General features: G+C 45.1%; 1 protein-coding gene and 1 long non-coding RNA gene across 3 annotated transcripts; one reads left to right on the top strand and one right to left on the bottom strand.

The window, feature by feature from the left end:
* Positions 1–159: 159 nt before the first annotated feature.
* On the bottom strand, positions 160–4,061 carry LOC118575979 (popy Class I histocompatibility antigen, A-1 alpha chain-like). The gene is made up of 6 exons (XM_036176346.1): positions 3,882–4,061; positions 3,391–3,660; positions 2,941–3,216; positions 2,071–2,346; positions 1,832–1,939; positions 160–370 (listed from the first exon to the last, which is right to left on the bottom strand). Exons 1-6 carry the CDS (start codon positions 3,952–3,954, stop codon positions 327–329), a joined length of 1,047 nt encoding a protein of 348 aa, XP_036032239.1. The 5' UTR covers positions 3,955–4,061; the 3' UTR covers positions 160–326.
* LOC118575980 lies at positions 2,837–6,112 on the top strand. 2 transcript variants are annotated; one of them, XR_004943899.1, is made up of 4 exons: positions 2,837–3,913; positions 4,060–4,148; positions 5,121–5,220; positions 5,742–6,112. It is a non-coding gene; the product is annotated as an uncharacterized LOC118575980 (long non-coding RNA). The 2 variants fall into 2 exon arrangements; XR_004943898.1 differs by having other exon boundaries at positions 4,014–4,148.
* The last annotated feature ends 10,921 nt before the right edge of the window (positions 6,113–17,033 follow it).

Raw genomic sequence — 17,033 nt, 5'->3', positions numbered from 1 at the left:
TTGTCACCATGCCTAGCTGTTTCCAATGTGGCCTCGAACTCACAGAGATCTGCCTGGTTCTGCCTCCTGAGTGCTGGGATTAAAGGCCTGTGCTACCACTGCCTATCCTCATGTTTAATATTGTGGCCATCCTGTTCTCTGATAAATTTATTTCGGAGAACACACAATATTTTGGAGAACACAATACCACCACAACCCGCATTCATTGAAGCCCTCCCCTCCTCAGTTAATCTTCTCTGGAAACATCTTCACAGAAATTTCCAGGATTGCAAGTCCTGGGAGATTCTAAATCCAGTCCAGTTGACAATGAAGACTAGCCTTCAGAGCTACATGGTGAGTTCCAGGTCATCCTGGGGTACAGTGCGAGGACCTGCCAAAATAAAGGTGCAGAGAGGACTAGAGGATGGCTCAGTAGTTTGTTGAACATTTGTTGATCTTGCAGAACACCGAGGTTCAGTTCCCACGGTCTACATGGTGGCTCACAACTGCCTATAACTCCAGTTCCAGAGAATCTAATGTCCTTTTCTGGCCTCCTCTGGATGGTGCACACACAGGGCACATAAACTCAAGCAGGCAAACATATGTACACAAAATAAAATAAATAAAAAAAAATCTTTATTAAAAATAATTGACTGGAGAGATGGCTTAGTGGTTGAGGGCACTGGCTGCTGTTGCAGAGGACCTGGGTTTAGTTCCTTAACACACACACCGTGGCTCACAAACATCCAGTTCCAGGGGATCCAACAAGTTTTCTGACTCGTGAAGCCTCCTTCATGTAGGTGGTATGCATACTTACAATGACACATACACATAAATAATGAAAATATTTTTAAAACCTTTCCCAAGGCAGGGAGGGAATACTATCTGGGCTCTACACTCAACTATCTAAGACAGGTCTGGGAAGAAATCTGAGTATTTTAGAACAAGGTTTGAGGTCACTGATGCCCATCATCAGAGCATCACTCACAATGAAGAACAACCTCAAATGGGAATATAATATTTTCCCTGAGAAAGTAAGAAAGGATTCATGTCATCAGCCCTGAGTTGTCATGTTAGCAGATACATATTGCTTTCTCTCCCATGGGGTTTAGCTTCAAGTGGAAGACATTTACATAATGGAAACCTCTGACTATTTGCTATCTGAAAATTCCCCAAATTGATTTCTTATTTTCATGTAAAGATACTAGAATTCAAAATCTTGTACTTACTAAACATAAAAGAATTCTGCATGTGATATTAGAGGGTTGAATGTTATCATTCTATTATGGAACCAAGTTTGAGTATTCACAGCTAGGCAGAGAACACACAAGTCCATCAATGCCAGGTGCCGCACAGAACACAACATCCCTGTCACTGCACACATGTGCTGGTCACTGTGGCTGGGACACTTTCCCTGAAGCTCCTGGAAACAATGTGGCAATGTTACACTTGCCAAAAGCATTCTGTGAAGTTCCAGCTTTTCCTTATCACCGTCTGCTGAACCAAAGTCCAGCATGTGGTCATTTGATTGGTGGAACCAAGGACTCATGGTGTGCTCAACTGCAGGAATGCTTTTGGGAAGGTGATTGAGAGACTTGGTCTTTGCTTCCTTTCTAGACTCTCAGAGGGGTATTTCCCTGAAGTGTAAAGAGAGTTCAAGAGCTGAGACAAATGGCCAAGGGATGGAGATAAAATGGGAAAAGTCAATTTTTACAACAGAATGTGTAACTACATCCTTTTCTATGAAGTTAGAGGAAACTGCAGGATGGGAGAACTCAGAAATTCCTTCCTGAGTTCAGAACCTTATAGTAACAGTAAGACAAAAGCCCTCAGGTAAGACCCCATTCCCTACCTCTGCTCTTCCTCATCACCATGGCAGCCACAGCTCCAGTGAACACAACTCCAAGGAGAACCAGGCCAGCGGTGATTCCCATGATGGGGATGGTGAGTTTCGGAGGGTCTGGGAAGGGAAGGGAAAAAAAGAGAAGGTGTGGGCTCTGGCCTCTTTCTCTTAGCCATGACCCTCTCAGGGTCTCGAGAAGGGGTCCCACTTTTCCTAACGACCATCTCTATGTCCACACCACTCCTTACCCCATCTCAGAACAAGGGGCTGGGTTAGTGCCTCATGCTGCACATGGCATGTGTATCTCTGCTCTTCTCCAGAAGGCGCCACCACAGCTGCCCACTTCTGGAAGGTTCCATCCCCTGCAGGCCTGGTCTCCACAAGTTCCATGTCCTGGGTCTGGTCTTCTTCATCCAGCTGCCAGATCAGGGTGATGTCTGAAGGGTAGAAGCCCAGGGCCCAGCACCTCAGGGTGACATCTCCTTCAGGACCGGTGTGCTGGGTCACATGTGCCTTTGGAGGAACTGAGGGAAACAGACAGTTCAGGCATCTAAGATTCTTTTCTGAACTGCATGGTACTTATGTGACCATTCTGGGAATGGAGAGAATTTGGGCGGTGGAGGGATTTAAGCATTACACAGTAGTCTAGACTCAGGCATCTGGGATAATCTACTCCCTGGAAAGCTCTAGAATCAGGATGATTCAGACAAGATAGACGTCGGGACTCCCAAGGGAGAAAGGAACTTCTGGTCCTGATTGGGTGAGGGCTGAGAGACTCAGCATCACTGGAGCCAGACGCTGAAGACTTTGGTTATGGGCAGGGATCCTGCATGAGAGGCCATGGATCACAAAGGGCTGCAGACTGGGGAGCCGCTGTTGGTTATTTCAGGGATCTTCTCTCCTTCCTTCCTGAGACAGACTCTCAACCGTCCTGAGAGTAGGTTGATCCCTCCCTCGGGAGAGTCCCTCTCTCTGGTGTTTGATCAGGATACCCAGGATCACTCTTCCCTCTCCAGATGCAAAGATAGGTAGTATTCAAATCCATGTTCCTCCCTTCTGGGGAGACGTGAGCCCCAGCCCGAGGATAGATGGAGGAGATTCCTCAAGGCCCCTTGTACCTGCTCCTAGCAGAGTCTCCTTCCCTATCTCCAGGTATGTGCGGAGCGATTCCACACACTCGCTGGTCAAGTAGGATCGCCTTTGCTCGGCGACATCAGCCTCCTCCCACTTGCTCAGCGTGATTTGCGCCGCCGCGTCGCCTGCGGTCCAGGAGCTCAGGTCCGGGTTTAGGGCGAGGTAATCGCGGCCGTCGTAGGCGTGCTGCTCGTACCCACGGAGGAAGAGTCCCTCGGGCCCCACGTCGCAGCCGGACACACACTGAAAGACGTGAGAGCCTGGCCCCGCCCCCGGTCTTATTTGAACCCCAAACCGTAAGATACACCGCCACGGGTCCCCTAGGTTCAGGGTCTCCGCGAACTCCACAGCCTCGAGCCTGAGTACCCCGGAATTCGGTGTCGTCTGTGAGGATGAGGAGTCGTGACCTCAGCCCCAGCCCTGGGATCACTCACCATCCTCGCTATGGTTGTAAACGCCCATAGCCTCCTTCAAGTTCACTCGGGAATTCTTTGCAATGTCCTTGACTGTCCGGGTCTGCCGCTCCCAATACTCGGGCCCCATCTGCTTCACCCACAGCGCGCGGGGCTCCATCCTCTGACTTTCCCGCTGGTTGTTGTAGCACAGGAACTGTGAGTCGTCCACAAAGCCGACGAAGATGAAGGCAGGCTCTCTCAAACCAGGCTGGGACATGACGGTGGCAAAAAACTGCAAGGAATGGAAGCCTGGGGAATGGAGGAGGGCGGTGAGATCCAGACCCTCCTCCCGGAATCTGTGGCGGTGCTCGGGCGGGAGGGGAGCTGGGAGCAGCAGGGCTTAGGATGCAGAATAGGGACAGGAGCGGGAGGGTCTGGCTGGGAAGATTCGGAGACCCGGTTTCCGGGGTACTGTCCCCGCCCGACGCCCTTGCTCTTCCAGACTTTGGCAGTTTCTGGCCAGCACTCACCTGCCTGGACCTGGGTCAAGGCCAAAGCTCCGGTGAGCAGTGGTAGGAGGGCAGAAAGTGCAGAGCTTCCCATCCTTGGTGTTAGAAGGCCCAGAGCGACTGAGACCTTGTTCCTTTCTGTGGATGGTATAGCTTTGTGGTTTCTGGGGAGAGACCATGGTGACTGAGCTTTCTACAGAATTCAGACATGCAGTGGGAGTGAGGACACGTGTTCAGGCAGAAGGACCCAGACAGCCGAGAAAGGTGGTGAGCTGGAGAAACCCAAAGGTAAGGAGGAATCCCTAGCCCTTGGCTTCTTGCCACCCCAGATTCCTCCTTTACAGACCAGACCTGAGAGTCATGCCTGAGATCAGGGAATTTAACACCTAGTGCGGGGAGCTGTGCCTGAAATTCTCAACATTTTGTTTTTAGGATCTCTGTACGCTTTCACAAATAAGTGAGGTCCTCAGAGAGATGTTGCATGTTATATCCGCCCACATTTATCATTTTAATAAATCAACAACAACGACAACGACAGCAAAAATAGGGTCTGGAGAAATGTACAAGACCTGGGTTGGGTTTCCAACATCCATATTGGGTAATTTTGTTTTGTGGCAATATAAATGAAAGTTCCTCAGAATTAGATAATCTGGAGATCAGGAATATGGATACAACCACCCCTAATTTCACTTTCAGGGTTCTAGCACCCCCTTCTGGCCTCCTCAGGCTCCTGCAACAATTGGTGCACATACAGACAAGCAGGCACACACATAGACACATGAAACAAAAACAAATGAGTGTATATATAAAATAGGCCAGGTATGGTGGTGCGGGCCTGTAATCTCAACACTTGGATGGCTGAGAGAGGCTTGTTACAGTTTGAGGCCAGCGTAGGCAGCATGAGACCCTGTCTCCACACAAACAAAAACAGAAAACTAAACAGCACATTTAAAAAGTGAAATCGCCTTTTTTATTCTGTAATTTGTATTGGACAATACAATAATTAATAATTCCAATTGCAATTGGGTTCCTTGGCCTGGAGTCATACTAAGGTGCCAACAGGTTAACCCACTGTCAGGAATGTTACAGTAAAATATGGCAAGTAAGTTATAAAAGAAAATATTATGGTGTCTTGGTTCCCATGAAAGCATCTAAGTGACCCTGAGGGTTCCACAGAGCATGCTTTAAGGACTGCTGTTCTATGTTGGGCCTAAATGGCAGTAGATTACAAGCTCATCTTCACATCCGTTGTATATCTAGCTGCCCCTGACCACCGGAGATTCCTGTTCTGCCCACATGACTGACTCAGGTCTATAGGAGCGGTTTTGAAGCCACAAGAGGCATTCAGAAACTTCTTCAGGTAACTCAATTGTTTCTTTGTGGTGATGCCTTTTGGAAAGCAATTTTAGAAGAAAGAGAATAAATGGGCAGTGCTAAAGCTTCCCAACAAGGCCCCCTCCTGCTTTCAAAGTGCTGTGTCAAACCACTCATGAAGAACATCAGGGCAGATGAGGAACCTAGAACAAGAGGCTGGCAGACTAGGGTGGCAGACTGTCAGCACACACAGGCCTTGGGCATGCATGCTGTCAGAGGATCCAATCAGCACGAAAAAGCACCATCGTATGAATCTGTGAGGCAAAGGTTGCCCCATGATGCCTCTATCAATCCCACTTTGTGGCAGTACAGTTCAAAGGTTTCTCAAAATCAGGTGACCTGGAGTTCGAGAGGAAGTTAAGGCTTCTGAGGGAGAGACGCTGAGACGCTGAGCTTTAGAATGAGAGGAGGGCACAGAATGAGAGAGGCAGTGTGGAGGTCTGGACTTGACTTTACAGGGTCCATCTTAGGGCAGGGCCACCATCTCAGACCACCTGCTGTACTCAGTTCCAGGAAGGACCTCAGGAACGAGCCATGACAACTCCAACGGATACAGAGCAGTGTCCTCCTGCAGACATCCTGTCTGCAGTTTACCGCCCTTGAAGATCTCTAGTAATCCTGCTGAGAAGTCCAGATGATCCTGTTCAGTAGATTGTGGTTCCCCACCAAAAGTCTAACCCAATGGTTTCAAATGGTTTTATGCCCAAAGTCTAGACCAATAGTTTCAAAAAATTACCTCGCCCCTTATTCCCTTCTACCCAATTCCAAGTTGCTAATTCCTGGCTTGTGATTTTTCCCGATAAAAACTCTCCACACCTGGGCTCACGGCCGCCACATTTCCTTCCATCTGCCATGCAGTGGCCCAGGTTGAACCTGAATAAAAGGACCCTTATGTGTTTGTATGGGAAACTGGCTCCTTGGTGGTCTCTGGGGTTTTCTGGAAACAGGTACAACAGTAGCATTAGGAGTAGCATTAGCAACTGGTGGCAGCCAGTTGCACCTAAAATGTACAATGTAGTGGTATTTGCTCCGCCCATGACCTTAGGCTATATGGCCCAAAGGAGGCAGTGCTTCCTACTGCTGTACACGACCTCTGATAAGGAGTTGGAGAAGGTCACATGCCCCCTCTCCCTGCTCTGACCTGCGAGGTGGATTTGCTCCCAGTCAGATCAGAGGACGGCTTGTGCTGTCTACTCCATTCTGTAACCATGAGTGTATTTCCTCAATTTATACCTTAATAAATTCTGTTATCTATTTGATAGACTCATGTGGATTGATCATAATAGTACATAACTGCTTCTCTTTTTTTGAGCTGAGGATCAAACTCAGGGCCTTGTCCTTGCTAGGCAAGCGCTCTACCACTGAGCTAAATTCCCAACCCTTCTTTCCTTTTTTTTTTTTTTTTCATAACTGGACTAGTTTGGACAAAATTAAAAGCATTTTGAGTTGAGCTTTGGAGTGCCCTGAGATAGCTCATGTCCTAAGCTAAAGCAGGTTTTTGCAGACATTGACATTTAGATAGGGAAACTTCATATAGTCTATTTGGCAGGAACTTTCTGAATAATGTCTATAAGGACACCCTATCTTATCTGGTTAAGAAATTATGAGCATACTGCATGTGGTTGGAGCCTTGGGTAAATGCTATGAAATCTAAAACATCTTTAGGTATTGAAGAAAATCCTGAGGGACACTCACATGGCCAAGGTACTAGAGCCCAGACTAACTTTCTCCCACTAAATGTAAATGCAGAGAGAAATAGCAAGTCTGGGTGTGAGGGAATCTAAAAGAAAGAAGAACAGAGGCTGACCACTGTAAACCAGGGATAAACTGGGGCACAGCATCATGAGGGAATACCAAGAGGGTTTTGTGTTTTGCAAATCAGTGTATTTGATTTCTGAATCCAATTGCCTTCTTCCTTTACCAATAAGACTGGCTTTATAGGGTGAAGAAGTGGAAACAGAAATCCAGCTGAAAGAGAGAATTTACCACAGGTTCTTTCTTTCTTCCGAATCTTGTGGGAGGTGGTTAGTGTTCTTCTAAAGGGAAAGGTTTGCTTCCTTCTCAGGAAGGGCTATGGGTCTGTGGTCAGTTCCAGTCCAACCTCAGTAGCGTGTGATGCCTAGAGCTGGATGAAACTTCCTGTCACATGTCATTCTTTTCTTAGATATTAAATCCAGATAAGTTTCCATAAAGGCAATAAAGTAGGAAGCTTGAGGTTTGCTCTGAGGACATGGAAATAAAAACACTTCCTTTAACGGCGACATTAAACTTATATAACAAAATCCCCTCTAAATATACACTGATGAGAAGTCAGAGACCCCAAAGGCCTAAGACACTAAGAGTGCCTAATAATATGGAGTGGGCTGTGATAGTTGGATGATTTAGTACATTGTTCATAGACTCCAACAGCTTAAAGGGAATCAGAAATGTCAGATATTCACAATTTCTACAACCCAAGAGTACAGAAAAGCACACTTGTGTCAATGACACTCCAGTTCTGAATCTTCTCCTTTCAGTTCTAGGATGTAACTAAAGATTATCAACCCATTAGTGTGTGTGGTTTCATCTTACTGGAGGGAAAAAGGAACCTCTGGAGGGCCCTGATCTTTAAGAAGTTCTTTTAAATGTTCTCCCAAAAGCAATAATGCTGTTTTTGTCTGTAAGATTCTATCTATAAGGTAAGATTTTTTTTTTTTTAAATTGGTTTTTCGAGACAGGGTTTCTCTGTGTAGCTTTGCGCCTTTCCTGGGACTCACTTGGTAGCCCAGGCTGGCCTCGACCTCACAGAAATCCTCCTGGCTCTGCCTCCCGAGTGTTGGGATTAAAGGCGTGCACCACCACTGCCCAGCAAGATTTGTTTTTTAAACAGCAGTGACTTTTAAAATTTTATATTTATTCATTTCATTTTATATGTAAATGTTTTGCCTACATGTATGTATGTGCATAGTATGTATGCTTACATATACAGAGAGCAGAGGAAGGCATAGGATCCTCTGGAACTGGAGTTATAGATGGTTGTGAACCACCATGTGGATGCTGGGAAATGGACCAGGATCTTCTGTAAGAGCAATAAATGCTCTTAACCTCTAAGCCACTTCTCTAGCAACAAGATATGTGTATTTAAAAAATTCTTTTCCTGCTGGGTGGTGGCACATGCCTTTAATGCCAGCACTCGGGAGGCAGAGTCAGGCAGATCTCTGAGTTTGAGGCCAGCCTGGTCTACAGAGTGAGTTCAGAACTACAGAGAACTACTACTACAGAGGATAGCCAGGACTATACAGAGAAACCCTGTCTCAAAAAACCAAAATAGATATCTTATATATCCATATATATATATATATATATATATATATATATATGGATAGATAGATAGATAGATATAGATGATAATTCTTTTCCAAGCCATCTATGGTAATGCATATCTATAATCCCATCACTCAAGAATCAGTGGCAGATCTCTGTGAGTTCGAGGCCAGTCTGGTCTATATAGCAGGTAGAGCCAGAGCTATATAATGAACAGTCTCACTCCCCACCATCCACACCCCTCCTCCCCCACAAAATTATTTTTACTTCTTGTCCTCCTGTACATCATTTCCAAAGATTTGTATGGCTACTTTATTAGGTCTCAAAGAAACCCAGGACAAGTATCACTCAGCACCTGTGGATCCCCCCCAGCACTGCCCATCCCCCAACCCCCTCCAACCCAGGGTTTCACTTCCCTCCCCCAGCTTCTCTTTCCTATATGACTCAGCCATTTTGACTACACGCTCTCTTGTCTCCTGGATCACTCTTTGCCTCTTGGTCAGTGGCTCCTCTCTTGACTTCCTCTCTCTCTCTTCCTCTGGCACTTGTCTCTCTCCTGGCCCAGTTCAGTCTGTTGGCCTGGTTCAGTCTGGACCCTTCCGGATGCATCTGTCTGAACTCTGCCCCACATCTACAATATAAAACTCCTCAACCAATCCTTGTAGCAGCCGTATCCTCCTCACTTCCATTCATACTTCCCTATATTTACAGATGGAACAGTTCGGCCAACTATGCTTTTCTAGGCCTGTTGCTTATACCAGGAAGTGAATTCCCTGACCACCACAGAAATGAGAAAATTTTTAGACTCTTCAGGGTCTAATACAAACATGTCTGAAAAACCTGATAAACTTTTAAACAAAATCCTTGAGGCAAACAAACAAACAAATCACAACTCAGATTTCTAGCCCAGGTGTCACAGTTCACATCTAGAATTCTGAAACTGTGGAGGTCAGCAAAAGGCATTGCTACAGGTTCTAGGCCAACCTTGGCCACACAGCAAGACCCTATTTCAAAACAATAACAACAACTAAAAGGCACACAGTGGAGGCATCCCCAAAGGGAGGCCTCAAGCATTGCAGGTGGCAAGACTGGAGGAGCCAGGCTACACCAGGCTGTTGTTGGATGCCATCAGGAGCCCCAGACACTGGGCACAGAGTTGCAGTAGTTGGTGTTTGCCCTGCTGGGCTTTAGGTAAACCAAAGTATTAATCTTTCTCTGCTATCTTCCTGTTGCGGTATCGCCCGCACTACCACCACCCGTTTACCATGTCCGAGCGAGGGGCTGTGGATCAAAAAACAGAGACAAAAGACAGCTGGTCATTCGTGGCAGGGGATGCCGAATGCCGTTTATTGAAGAAGGGAGGGAACCTTAAATACAGGCTTACAGCACAATGGAGGAACCCGGGAGGGCAGAAGTTCGCTACTGAATATTCTACATTCTTTCATTTAAGCTGTTTACACCAAATGCAGGATACACAAACAAAGAACTTCCCTTAAGCATTCAGGAGGGTGGAGACCGGCAGGGAATCAGCATAGGGAGGACATCAAGGTCAAGGTCAGGCAAGCAGGGCTGCAGTTACCCAACTTGGGAGTTCCAGGGCACTACATCTTCCCACTCCTCTTTTTTTCCCTTTGGAATGGAAATACTTTATGCTAATATTGGAGCACCTAAGCCACACCCCTTTTGTTGTTTTTAAACAGGGATCACAGTTAAGAGTGTGCCTTGAGCTTCAGAGGAGATTTTGGATTTAGACTTCTGAATGTTCCAGCTGTCCAGACTGTGGAAACTGGGTTTGGAGAGGTGACTCCGTGTTAAGATCATTTACTGCTCTTCCAGAGGAGCCATATTGTTCCCAGCAACTGCCTGCATTTTAAATTCTGAGACGGATTTGAAACTTTATGGGGTCTAAGAGCAGAATATTATGGGTTATAAAGTGATAGTTTGGGTGTAGAGTTGACATGGGATGGGCTTATGATTAATTTATTTAATTTTATTTTACGTGCATTGGTGTGTCAGATTCCCTGAGCTAGCAGCTCTCCAGCCCCTTGATTAATCTTATCAACTCATCTTGGTTTAGCACCGCTGAGGACGCACCCTTCTGAGCATATCTGTGAGGCAGCTTTTAAAGAAGGCAGACCAACCCTGAATGTGAATGGCACTATCCCACAGGGTTAAGTCTCAGACTGAATGACTGTGGGAAAAGGAGAAGGCTGGCTGAGCTCTCTCCTTCCTTCCTTCTTGCTTCCTGATCCACCTGAGGTGGACAAGTGTAGTTAGAATTTTCCTGCCTGGCCCAGTCAGGACAAATCTCTCTTACCCGCCAGTCCCACAGTCGCCCAGACCCAACCAAGAAAGCACATAGACACTTACATTGTTTAGAAACTGTATGGCCATGGCAGGCTGCTTGTTATCTACTTCTTCTATCTTAAATTAACCCATTTCTGTTAGTCTATACTTTGCCACATGGCTTGTGGCTTACCAGTGTCTTTACATGTTGCTTTCCATGGCAGCGGCTGGTGGTGTCTCTCTCCAGTCTTCTACTTCCCAGAATTCTGTACTCTCTTGTCCCGCCTATACTTCCTGCCTGGCCACTGGCCAATCTGAACTTTATTTACACAGAGCGATATTCACAGCACTTTCCCTTTTCTTTTTTTTTAAGGAAGGTTTTAACTTTTACATAGTACAATTACATATAACAAAACAATTATCAAGCAAGAATTACAGTTATAATATTAAAGAAGATATCCTATCTATCTTATATTTGTGAGTCTAAGGTTTTATATCTTACTTATCTTTTATCACAATTGAGGAAATTATAACTATCTAGTCTTCAACCACATCAAAGACCTCAGAAGGATATAATATTACCTGAGAACCGGGAGAAGGATGCAAGCATTTTTCGGGAGTCTTGCAAGAGTAGACAGAGACAGCTGGAAGCCTGGACAGTCACCTAATGTTCCTTTGTAAAGTTGGGGCATTTGTCTTCAGCCCACAGGGCTAGAGTCTCTTGATCACTTCTCTCAGTGTCCTGTAGAATGTCTGGCAGTTTCCTCTGCGAAGCAGGAACCTAAAGGACCATTTTGTCAAGCAAAGTTTAGTGGTCACCTTTCTATGGGTCCTGCATGTCCAGGTGATCGAGCAGTCCAGGCAAGAACAGTTTCTTGCCCAAATGGCTATTTTTGCCAAGGTGAAGATAAGATAGGAAGAGTCTTCAATGCCCATCCTCCTCTCTGAAGTAAATTGGTGCTGCCAGGAGCAGACATGTCTCACTGTCCAGAAAGTCTAAATTTTAAAAGTATTTTAAATGCCATATTCTGTAGGTCTTTGAAGTATTTGAAGATTACCTATCTGTCTGAAATATCTCTATGTATATCTAGAAGACTTAACTAACATGTCTATGAGTATGATTATCATAGATGACTAATTATTAATCTATTTTTAATTATCCATTACAATTTAAATGAGCTATACAAACATAATACCTTAAACATGAGTAGAAATATGCACACAGTATAACAAAATTAACTTTAAGTTTGTATCAATAGACTAAAGTCTATACCAATGTAAAACATTTTAAACAAGTTGTTGCTCTTTAGAAGTAAGTTCCTTAAACTACCCTTTTATCCTATTATATCTATATCATATCCCCTTTTCTTCTTTAGAAAGAGATCATGTTTATAATCAATCTATTTTAAAGAAAAATATTGGTTTTTCTCTGTCCCACACCACAGGGCTCTTCTGATTTGGGACACAAGAATCTCTTAACCTTTTCTTTTAGCAATATGTCTGGGTTTAGAGAAGGAGTGAGCCAATTCCATCTCCAAAGCCAGCTTGATAATTTTGGGAATGTGGGCGTAGTTTTTCTTACTACTTCCTGCTGGAGGGGGGGGCGCTGTATCTTATGGGGACACAAAGAAAATTTAAGGATTATGGAGTAGTCCATTAGGGTGAACCTCTGAGCCAGTTGTCTTGAAACCATTCTGGATGTCGGATCATCTGGGCCATGGTGTCATTGGAGACCTTTCAGGTGGTCTTGGCTGATCAAACCTGATGTATCTTAATCTGGAACAAATCCATAGCCTCTGATTTTCTGTGGAAACAAAAGCAGAGACTCCTTTCCAAAGCAACATATCCTTATATCCAAATTTTGAAGTCAAGGTACCTTTAAAATTTACATACTTGTTTAACTCAACAGCTTTTACGATCAAATCTTTTTCTGTAGTTAAAAATCCCAAAGACAACATAAACCAGATTCTCTGTGTAATATCCATCTTTGTAAGACTGAAACGTTGCTGTGGCTGCTGGCTCCGCCCACCTCTGCTTCCTAACATGGCGGCGGTACAGTTTACTGCCAGCTCTGGGTCTGGAGCCATGTGTATCATCAACTATCAGAAGCAGTTCTATCAAAGCAGTGCATAGCCTAGAAACCCTTTTTTGTTTTTTTTGTTTTTTTTAACTAGCAAAGGCTAAATCCACCATGCAGCAGAGCAAAGTGTTGCTTGTAGACTCCTTCCCTTATTCCCGCCACACTGCAGATCAGACGCACAAGCCAGAAACCCGCCATAGTAGCTCAAACTGGCAGGTGGCCGCTAACTTGAGGGAGACAACTAGGAAGCTGTTTTTAGCTCCGTCTTAGAATCTTTTTTCTCAGGTTTTAGGTGGAAACTCTTGCCAACACATTGGGTGCCATTTGTAGTTAGAGTTTTCCTGCCTGGCCCAGTCAGAACAAATCTCTCTTACCCGCCAGTCCCATAGTCGCTCAGACCCAACCAAGAAAGCACATAGACACTTACATTGTTTAGAAACTGTATGGCCATGGCAGGCTGCTTGTTATCTACTTCTTCTATCTTAAATTAACCCATTTCTGTTAGTCTATACTTTGCCACATGGCTTGTGGCTTACCAGTGTCTTTACATGTTGCTTTTCCATGGCAGCGGTAGGCGGTGTCTCTCTCCAGCCTTCTACTTCCCAGAATTCTGTACTCTCTTGTCCCGCCTATACTTCCTGCCTGGCCACTGGCCAATCAGAACTTTATTTACACAGAGCGATATTCACAGCAGACAAGTTCCAGCGCACCATTGCAGGTCATTGTAACCATCCTTCCCGACATTGTGAACCATACCCTTGAACTGTGAGCCAAAATTAACCTCTCCTCCCTTATGTCGCTTTTTGTAAACTATTCAGTCACAGAGATGAAAAAAGGAATTTTATAGGAGGTACTAGTAATAATTACGGGTAACAGAAGCCCTCATTCATTGTTGACAGGGATATAAATACGACAGCCACCATGGAAGATATTCAGTAGTTTCTCTAAAACTAAGCAAAGACTTAGCATACAATAAATACACTTACAGGTATTTACCCATGGCAAGTCAAGAGTGTGGTGCACAACTCTGACACTTGTAGACTCCTCATTCCCGCCACACTGTAGGTTAGGCACACATGCCAGGAACCCGCCATAGTAGCTCAAACCGGCAGGCTGCAGCTAACTTGAGAGAGACAACTAGGAAGCTGTTTTTAGCTCCATTTTAGAATCTTTTTTTCTCAGGTTTTAGGTGGAAACTCTTGCCAACACATTGGGCGCCATGTAACCAAATATTTTCCAGTTTCAAATAACTCTGAACTTTTGAACTATAACCTGTTTTTATGTTCAAGCTATCTGTGTATTATTTCTCCTGCAGTTGTACATAAAATGTTTTTACATTCAGACTGCTCTTAACTATGGATCTGTATCTTCAGCCTTGTAGGATGTTTTTAAACATAGACTGGAGGCTCTGTGCCTCACCTTTGCAGTTTCTTTGGAAATCTAAAAGCATTCTAAATTTTATTTTATTTTAAAATTTATTTATGTGTGTGTGAGAGACAGAGGAGCTGGAGGTACAGGCTTATTGTGAGCCATCTGATGTGGGTGCTGAGAATCGAACACAGGTTCTCTGCAAGAACTAGCTGTAAGTGCTCTAAACCACTGAACCATCTCTCTCCAGCCCTTGTGTAAGACCATGTTTAGAAAATAGTCTTCAGGGGCTGGGAGTGTTGTTCAGTGATAGATTGCTTGCTTAATATGTGCCCTGGGTTGAATGGGTTGAATCCCTGGTTCTGCTCCTGTGTGGATGAGAGCACCTCCACCCCTCATTCCCACCTCCCCTCACCCCCCAACCAACCCTCAGGAAGGGAATAGAAACTGGAAATAATGTTCATATCAAGGGATCAGAGAGGGTAGTACGCAGAGATACGACAGGATGCCTTCTAACAGCTCTACTTTCTTCCAACTACTGTGTAGTCCTGGGCTCTCGAGGCATTTTCATCCCCTACACCCTGGCCCAGCCTTCAGGAGGCCATTTCTGGCTGATTCCCAGACAACCTTGTCCTCTCCTGGCTCTCGCAATCTAGGAGGATAGAGCAGCAGCGCCCTCGTGTGGCCCTGGTATTGAGGACAGAAGATCCTAGTTCTTTAGCCTCCCGCGGGCGGAAACGTCCCCAGGGTCACCAAAGCTTTCAGCAACTAAGCCAGGCTCAGTACTCAAAGCTGTGTCGGGTCCACGCAAACACAGATGCGTCTTCTCCATTGAGTGTTGGTGGACTCTGACTCACGACAGAAGTCTCCAGGTTGACCACACAGCTAGTCCGTAGTCCCTATTGTGCAGGGACTTCCCTCCTTCTGGGAACCAGCCCAGAATTTTCCACAAATAGACGGAGGAGGAGCCAAACCACCCAGGGCTTTGTCCTGGAAAGACAGGGAGGTACCAGAAGCCAAAACAGAGGCGTTGAGGCTGGGAGAGAGGCCAAAAGGAATGAATGGTGGGTGGAGACCAGAGAGAAAGGGGCAGAGGAAGTCCAGACGGGGATATCAATGCTTCAGGAGTGAGTGCAGTTGGAGACATGCTTAGGACCTTCTCTAGCTAGAGTGCCGCTTTTCACATAGATATGACCCATTGACATGTCAGGTTATGAGAGAGGCAGAGGAGGAAAAGAGAGCAGGAGATATCAAAACATTTTTAAAATAAATTTTATTTTCATTGTATTTTATGTGTGCGGGTACACATTTCGCCTGAATGTACACGTGTGCACCACTTATATGTTCTTTGTTGTTTTGTTTTGTTTTTCGAGACAGGGTTTCTCTGTGTAGTTCTGCACCTTTCCTGGAACTCACGCTGTAGTCCAGGTTTGGTACTCTCAGAGGCCAGAAGGTGTCTGATGCCCTGGAGCTAGAGTTATGGAGGGTTGTGAGCCGCCATGTTGGTGCTAAGAACCGACCCCCAATCCTCTGCAAGAGCAGCCAGTGCTCCATCTCTCAGAGTTTTCATAGTTTAACAAGTCTGGAAACACTGTATTAGGCTTTTCTTAACATTGCCAGTTTTTGCGTGTTTGTGTGGTGACGGTGGGTTTTGGTTCTTTGGGTTTTTTTTTTTTTTTGTTGTTGTTGTTTTCGTTTTTTGTTGTTGTTGTTGTTTTTTGTTTTTTTTTAAGACAAGATGTTCCTATGTAGCCAAGCCTCAAACTTGAGACCTTACATCTCATAAACTAAGAAAATGTCCTGTCACTGAGCTACATCCTCAGGCTGTTTTATTAGATGCATGTTAACTTGCCTGGACTGTACTGTACCCCATTATGTCAGCCTTGGGTGACATTCATGCTCCATTTTCCCTGGACTCAGTTGCTACGTTTGGGGAGGAGGTATGGTTTGTTCTGCATCTGTGTGATTTAGTGATCAGTAAGATTTGGCCAGTTTCTATTCAGGCTTTTGTGCCCATCCTTTCTTTTTCTTTTCTTTTCTTTCTTTCTTTTTTTTAAAGATTCATTTATTTATTATGTATAGTGTTTTGCCTGCAGGCCACAAGAGGGCGCCAGATCTCATTACAGATGGTTGTGAGCCGCCATGTGGTTGCTGGGAATTGAACTCAGGACCTCTGGAAGAGCAGCCAGTGCTCTTAACCTCTGAGCCATCTCTCCAGCCCCTGTGCCCACCCTTTCTCTGTAATCTAGGTTGGCCGCAAATGTGCTGCAATCCCGTCTCTAGTGCTGAGATTATACATACTCGATAGCACCTGGCTGTTCATCAAGACCTTTTCTGCTTCAATGTCTGCTGATTGGGGGGAGGGGAGGGGCGGGACAAAAATGCAAATTCGACCAGGACAGATTCTGCCTCTTAAAGACCTCCTGCATAGTCTGGCTTTTCTACACTCATGAATACTTACTTTAGTAGTCAGCCTGGAGTTTGGATAGAGCTTATGTTCAGATTTTTGTTTGTTTGTGGTAATGGGAATGGAATCCAGGGCTTTCTGTATGTTAAGCAAGCATTCTACACTGAGTGCATCAGCAGCTCTATTCAGATGTTGGATCTCAGTCCTTCTGTGCTTGCCTTGTGATCTAAATACTGTCAACACCAGAGCCACCGGGGCTGCAGTAATTTGCTTAGGGGTTGGTAAACTCACATAAGTACTGTCTTAAAGTTTCTATTGCTGTGATGAAACACCATGATCAAAGAACAAGTTGGGG

The sequence above is a fragment of the Onychomys torridus genome, unplaced genomic scaffold (genome assembly GCF_903995425.1).
Source record: "Onychomys torridus unplaced genomic scaffold, mOncTor1.1, whole genome shotgun sequence".
In the NCBI taxonomy this organism is placed as follows: Eukaryota; Metazoa; Chordata; class Mammalia; order Rodentia; family Cricetidae; genus Onychomys; species Onychomys torridus.
The sequence above is the reverse complement of the archived record's forward strand: the minus strand, read 5'-3'. Positions and strand labels throughout refer to the sequence as shown.